The sequence below is a fragment of the Anguilla anguilla genome, chromosome 13, assembly GCF_013347855.1.
Source record: "Anguilla anguilla isolate fAngAng1 chromosome 13, fAngAng1.pri, whole genome shotgun sequence".
In the NCBI taxonomy this organism is placed as follows: domain Eukaryota; kingdom Metazoa; phylum Chordata; class Actinopteri; order Anguilliformes; family Anguillidae; genus Anguilla; species Anguilla anguilla.
This window is the reverse complement of record NC_049213.1, coordinates 36092738-36100378: the sequence shown is the minus strand read 5'-3', so window position 1 is coordinate 36100378 and position 7641 is coordinate 36092738. Positions and strand designations below refer to the sequence as shown.

Here is a 7641-nt window from a genome sequence, read left to right as displayed (position 1 = left end):
GATGTTGCGTTTACAGAAGATGTTTATTTCCCCCCATGATGCATTGTAAGTACCGGAAGCCCGCCATTGATGGCAGAAAGAAAACTAGCAACGTGAGCTTCTCGTCATTGTCGTTGAAGAAAGAAGTTTTGATCAAAAGGAAAATAGGTTACGTTTATAATCCAACTTTAAACCATCATAAAGAATGGCGTATAGAGGACAAGGACCGAAGGTCCAGAAGGTTATGGTGCAGCCAATTGTATCCTTTAAGAAATCGACATCGACAACTTGATGCGTTGCGGCAGGCATAGCTTGCCATGTTAGTTATTTTCATTCATTCGAGATGTTATCTGTATTTAAGTAACTACTGCACGGATGGCGAGTACTTCGTAGAAGCGAAGGTATTAGACGGGAAATATTGTACGTCTATTAGCTATGGGCCTAACTTGCGATCTCGCTGCTTATCACACTAACATTACCAAGCAAGTTAAGCTTGGCCTACGAGGCTAAAGCTGTAGCTATCGTAGTGCTAGCTAAGTTAGCCAAGCTGGTACCTAAACGTTAATAATAGTTGGTTGGCCCTGGTCACATCTGTGAGCTTGTTAACCATTTAGCAGTCTTTGCATGTTTGGGTGTATAAATATGGAAGTAGCGGATGCTGATGTTTTGCCATGTTCGTAAGAATCGTTCTTATGTGAGCTAACTTTTTTGCAGAACTGTACAGAATGTTCATCTGTATCAATTATTTATTGATTATCATTATTTTTGTCTTCCTTAACTATTTTTTGCATAGAATCTTATTTTCAGGTATCTCCAGAACGTAAGTAGCTTTGCTCGGTCTTAAAATACTATTTCTGTGGATGTATTTTCTTTGATTTACGAACAATCATACCATACCGACCGTCGTTTATTGTCTGTTTGTACAAATATATGAACTCCTCATGTACAATGGTCTGACCAACCAAACCGCACTCTTTCACCATAATTTTGGAATTTTGAAAGCCATTGATGTTTCAACATAAGGTGTACAATGATTTGTTTTCTTACTGCTGGTAGAGTCTCTTGCAACCGTTTGTTTCCCTCTTCCCTGCCGTGTTTGCAGCGCTCCAGAATCCAGGTGTGGCTGTACGAGCAGGTGAACTTGCGGATAGAGGGCTGTATCATTGTAAGTGAACCCACATTGGAACTTAAAGGAGTAACATGGTGGTTGAACGTGACCCTTCCCAGTTGTCTTTAGGCAACAACACAACAAATGTGCATAATTTTTTTATTATTCAGTCATTTCAATGTACTTTAAAACGTTTTTTTCTAAGCCTAAATTTCCCGCTATAAAAGTTCGCCCGAACCGTCTGGGCGTGGTAATGAGAACTGTCAGTTAGCTATGATTGACAGACCGTGCCCCGTTACCATAGCTACCCCCATGATACGCGCTCTTTTTGGGAGACTGAATTTTCACAAGCTAGCTAGCTTAGTAGTATATCAAGTATCGATAGATAGCTAAGGTAAGGACGTTGACTTATATCCAATTATAATTTTTGCTATCTAGCTAGCCAAGTTAAGATAAAAGCACAACTATAACGTCCTCATAAAAGCAAACTAGCTATCTAACGTTATCGATAACATTGCCTTATGAAAGCAAACTACCTAGCTAGCTAACGTTAGCTAGCTAGCTAAATGAATATAACCAAAAATAACCTAACAGTCCTTAAAAGGCACTCTAATTTAAGTGAACCTAACGTTAGTCAAATATTTGCATTGTCTCGCCTGTAAGCCAGCGGCGCAAACTATGGGTCTTGAGTTATCCATGGGTTTACGGGGCGTGGAAAGGGGTGTGGTTACTGTATTCGTGACGCACCAAGTTGACAACTTTCTCAACCGGTTGAAAATAGGACGATAAATTTAAAACGCATATTTCTCCAAAAATACAGAACGGACATATTTAATACTTTACTCATTGTGTTTCTTCAATGCCTCTTGTGCAAATAGCACATAAAACCGAGAAAGTGTGAAAATCACCATGGTATTCCTTTAAGGTCCACATTTCTGGAGTCAACAAAGTGGAAATGTGGCTGAAACTGTTATTGTACTCATAGATGAGGCTGTACCTTGATTAATTTTGTTTTTATTAGTAATAGGGAAATTCACATTACAGGCATTTAGCAGATGCTCTTATCCAGAGCAACACAATTTTTTAAACAACATTTACATTGCACCCATTTATACAGCTGGATATATACTGAAGCAATGGAGGTTACGTACCTTGCTAAAGGGTACAACGGCAGTGTCCTACCCGGGAATTGAGCCTGTGACCTTTAGCTAACAAGACCAGCTCCTTACCCATTTTACTACACTGCAGCCCAAATTGTCTCAATGTCCAAAAATGCTGTCTACATGTTGTATACACTACTTAACATATTGCATACCATATTGTGCATGGAAAGCATCTGATTACAGAAATGCACCAGTTCTCGCCTTGAACTGTAACGCGATCGAAAATGATGTTCATTGCCATTGTATTGTCTTCAGGGATTTGATGAGTACATTAACCTGGTTCTGGATGATTCTTATTTTCCTCAGGGATTTGATGAATACATGAACCTGGTTCTGGATGATGCTGAAGAGGTCCACATGAAGACCAAGAACAGGAAACCTCTGGGTAAGAACGTCCTGCAGTTTGTTTTTATTTTTGTAAAAACTTTTTTTTTGACCACTAGTAAAGTCAGAGAGTTATGGCACATTGTTATAAGGGTAGGTTGTGCATCTTGTTGCAATAGCATTTACCTGACATCCTTTCTAGACCTTTTTCTACAAGTAATTGCATCATGTTTGGTTAAGACCAGGGGTATCCAGTCTTATTTGTAAAGGGCCTATGTGAGTGCAATTTTTTTTTTAATTTTTTTTTTTTTATCCTAGCCCCCTGACACCTGATTCAACTAATGAACTACTACTAATTAGTGCTGGGTTGAAACAAAAACCTGTACCCACGTTGACCCTTTTCGAATTAGATGGGGCACCCCTGGTCAGATAACTTACTTTAACGGAATCTATTCCAGTCATATAGGACTGTACAGTGTGCCCACGATCTGTGTCTGGGGTCGGGTGCTATGAAACGGATCTGGTTGTTTTGCCCTGTTATTTAATGAATTCTTCTGTCCATGTGATAGTTAGTGCATTTTAACTTGTTTTATTGTGTGCAATAAGTTACTGTTGCTTCATTTGCCTTTTATTGCTCGCTTTTTCCGCTGAACTCATTTGCCGAATGTGTTGGGTTAACTTTGGGAAGAGTCTGTGTGCATCACATTATCTGTGCATTTCTGAATAGAATATCTGGGTTTGGATGCAGTGGTACAGTAGTCTCTGTTGTTGCATATTGGATGATGGCACATTTCCTTCCATTGCCTGGTAGGAAGCGTCCCCAGTTCCATACCCTGAATATTTATCAGGAGGTACCTTTTTCACCAAAAAAAAAATTTGAGTCATTCCACGGGAAATGGACTAGAGACTGTCGAGCCTGGTCCTCGAATCTCTTCATTTTCTGCACATTCCTATCTGTAAAGTCTAAAGCTGAAGCTTGAGCTCCAGACACCAAATTTCTATTGAGAAATAAATGATCAGCGATCATCCAAAATGGCCGCCTTTTACTGAGGCATCATTTTCAGGTATCTGTATCGCTGAGAAAAATAGGGAAATTCTCATTCCTTTTGTAAGATTACAAGGGCAACCAAGACAACTCATTCATACCTTAAAAACAAGTCATCTATGGGCGTGAATGTATACTGCTAATGTGTCTTCAATGGAAGAAAATCACATGTGGGCATATTTTTTTTAGCCTTATTCATGTTAATTCATGGAGATATGTACTCTAGTAGTTTGTGAGTTTGTGTTAATGGATATCACCCTTTCATAACTACTTAATGTTAAAGTGATAAATGAAGTTTTATACTTGTATGTCTACTTGGATGTAAAATAGTATTTGGCCACCAGAGTTCGCTGTTCTGGTTGAGTGTTTTAACAAAACTTTCAAACTACCTCCCAGCTTTCTTTTTCTTTTTGAGTTTTGATGGAGAGACCCTTCTAACGTCTCCCTTTGTGGAAGCCACTGTTTTCAGTGCCTTCTTAAATATTTCCTGGTAATTTAATATTTTCATCACCCTGGGACGCTCAATAAATGTGAAAAGGCTGTAGAGAATGTTTTGTGCATACTGTATTCAAATGTGATTTTTGTTGTCATGGTGGGGATTACGGTGATGCATTCTATTCAGGTGGGATTTTTTTGGATAGCTGTTTCTTTTTGAGCTGACGTCAGCGCGCCTTGTGTCCCTTTAAGCGGAAGTGCGTGTCGTACTGTGCTAACCGTCCCCAGCCTGCCTGGCAGATGGCTGCAGGTGACGGCTGTTCGCGCGCCGGAGGCCCGGTGCTGGATGTGGTAGCCGCGTGTTGTGTCTGCCAGAGCTCTGCGCCGAGTGTGACTCGCATATATTTACAGCTTTAAATCCAAAGTCAAGGCTTTAAAAAAAAAAAAAAAAAAAAAAAGAGGTTAGAAAACTCCAAAGGAGCAAAAAAACCAACAGATGTGAACATCTTTTTTTTTTTTCTCTCTCCCCTACAGGGCGGATCATGCTGAAAGGAGACAATATCACCTTGCTACAAAGTGTTGCTACTTAACCTTCCCATGAAGACCTTTAACCTCCTGTGTTTTTTTTTTTTTTGGTTTTGTTTTTTTTTTTTTTTTTGATAATTAGCGGTAGTCTGAATTTGTGATGAATCTACTGAGCATTTAGCTTTTCATGTTTGTCCATTCGGAAGTACATTATAACATACCGAAGTGGTATTGATTCTTTGTATAAGGATTTTTCTCCTGTCTCTTTGTAACAGTTTTCCTCGAACAATAAAACTGCTTTTGTTTTATTAATTTGCTGTTGAGTTATTGGGATGTAGAATAGAGTGAAGTGAAGATTTGAAACATTGCACTTTAAGAGCCCTTGCGAGCAGTAAAAGATGACAGAACATCCTCAGTGCTGGAAGGGAGATCTGTGCATGGCTGTAATCAATAGATTATTTTAAATATTGAATTAGTCAGTTTAACTTGACTGGGGGAAAAATTGTAAATCCATTGTCCAGGCAATACGCTCGTGAAGCCCGATGTAATCGAACGTAGTCTGCGTGGATTCACAATAAATGGACGAAATACACGATTTTGGAACTGCAGCTATGAAAATGTTACATTATGGGAGAAGTACGCGGTCGTCGGATGCATTTCAATATACACTAAATTGTAAATATACACTAAATTGCTCGTCTCGTGTAAAAATACCGTTTTTAAAACGCTGTAATTTGTATTTCCCACCATGATACGTTAATGTCTTGAAATGTTGCAGTTGGCGCTATCCTACTTTAGTCAGGAGATGCACAGCTACTTTAACGACGACGTTTCTCTGATTCGGTTGACTCCTCGTGTATTTCGGACGATGCATATTTCGTAAAAACCACTAGAGGGAGGTCAATATGCATGCGCCTTACAGTGGTTCTAAGTTGCAACTCGAGGTTTTCGTCTAGTTTGTCCTCGCGACTTCACGAACAATATTTTTGATGTAAAATAAAAAGAAATTCACATGACATTAAGTAGTCTATCATAATACTCGAAATAATGCACATTCTTCAGGGAGTGGTTTCGTTACTTGCTAAAATTCGTTTACGAATGTCTAAGCAAAAAAGAAAAAACGCAGTGTTTGTTTCCGAAGGCATTCCACAATTGACACTTGGATCTGGATCAGTTTTTTTTCTGTGAATGCGGTTTATATGCTACCTATTACGTAAAAATGTGGCTTTCAATTACTTTCACTGCGGGAAAAGACATTCGCTTGTTTTGTAAGGCGTGTATGATAATTAGTCTAAACTGCGACTCAACAGGATGCAATATTGTTTCCGTCATATTTCTTGTGTAGGCCCCAAACCACATACTTCTGTCCCTTTGTGTATTTATACCATGCTCTGATGGAAACGTGGTAACCTGAAGTATAAATTCGGGTAGGCTGTTGCGGTAGCTACTGCTGACGCGTTGCGCGGGCCGATGCGGAGGGAGATGAGATAAAAATCAAAACCGCTGGGCTGGAATCGGGCGAGGAAGAGACTGTGTGGCAGGGGCACCGGTATTAGGGGGGGGTGGTGATGACGTGAGGGGTACGCCTTTGAGGCAGAAACCCGGTGCCACTGAGAAGGAAGCGACACCGGAGGAGCACGAGACAGCGTGGATTCTTCGCGTGCATTTGCAGGAGTTCAGAGGCACGCGGGCAGCCAACCTGCCGCTTGCGCTCGTGGTAAAGGGAAGTCGTTTGCTTATGTAGCGCAAAGCCTTTTTTAGCTGCAGCTGCTGCTGTGGTTAGATCCGGCGCGTATTTTAAAATTAGGTCCTAATAGTAAAAGATCTGTGCTTAACCACACTGAAAAACTTTCCATCAACCTTCATTTTCACACGAGGTTAATAGTTTATGAAGTGAAATTATGGGAGAGGGTGTCATCTACTTTTGTCTTGCATTCCAATAGCCTCCTCAATAGATTGTAGTAGTCTAGCTGCAGAGAGGTTTGAAGAAGTTACCGTAGTCACTCTGGGGTGATTCTTACATTTAGACCTTTCAGTAATTAGAAGCAAAACAGTTTAGTGAGAGATGGACCTTTTAAATAGACCCATGCACGTGTATAGGCCTGTGGCATATTTTGACTAATGTATGTTGCATATTTTCTTATGTCATGTAATCTGATGTTTATAACGGCACCACTAGGCTCCATAATAGGGAGACAGTCTGCCTACATGAGTAGGCCTATATTGTGTAAGGGTGCACGTGCTACTCTCCGTGACCCGCAGAGCAGAGCTTGGCATTCAGGAAGTGCTGGGGGCACTGGTGCCTGCCCGTCCTGCTCCCACGGTGAGCGGACAGGGATGTCAGCGCTGATAGGGGGGCAGAGAACATTGGTGCCCAAAACTCACCCTTTTTTTTTTTTTTTTTTACGGTCCCGGTGCCGATCAGGCCGAGCATCTCTCTCCTGGTTGTGCTTTTTACAGGCGGAAAATGCTGCACAGGTCTGATTGCCGCTCCCGGGGCGCGACTTCCTGTTCCTCTCGGTTGATTGTCGGGGACCTGACGCCTTTGTTTTTGGGGGCCCTTCTGAACCCTTCTCTTGTATCAGTCTTTGCCCGCTGGGTGCAGACTGTCTCCCCGGTGCAGCCACACGGCGCATTTTTTTTTTGTTTTCCAACCCCCTTGTTTATGCAGTTAAGTTATAAATATGTGACGGGAGACGAGGTCGCTTTTATTCCCGACCGGTGCTTTGTCGTCTCCGGTCAGGTTTTTTTTTTGTCTCCAGTGTTTGTGGCGACTATTCATGGCGTGTCAGCACCCTTTGCTTGTACAGAGCAAGCCTGCGGGGGAGGGGGCGGGGGGGGGGGGGGGGAGAGCAGGCTGCAGACCTGCTCGTTTAGATAAATGCGCTTTCTTTCAGAATGGCAGGTGGTTCTGTTTGTCTCGATTCCATAGGAAGTGTTTGCTTCCGGGGGCCACCGATGCACATTCATTGAGTAAATAAAGTTTCAGTTCGCACGCCGCCCTGGTCTACCGGAGCTCGGAGGGGCCATTTTGTGTTCACGCCGCCCCCCCGCCCGCGAAT

General features: G+C 41.8%; 1 protein-coding gene across 1 annotated transcript; it reads left to right on the top strand.

The window, feature by feature from the left end:
• The first annotated feature begins 36 nt into the window (after nt 1-36).
• On the top strand, nt 37-4891 carry snrpe (small nuclear ribonucleoprotein polypeptide E). Its single transcript, XM_035387097.1, has 5 exons — nt 37-238; nt 773-799; nt 1082-1144; nt 2557-2635; nt 4589-4891. The coding sequence occupies exons 1-5, from the start codon at nt 185-187 to the stop codon at nt 4642-4644; spliced, it is 279 nt and encodes a 92-aa protein (XP_035242988.1). The 5' UTR covers nt 37-184; the 3' UTR covers nt 4645-4891.
• The last annotated feature ends 2750 nt before the right edge of the window (nt 4892-7641 follow it).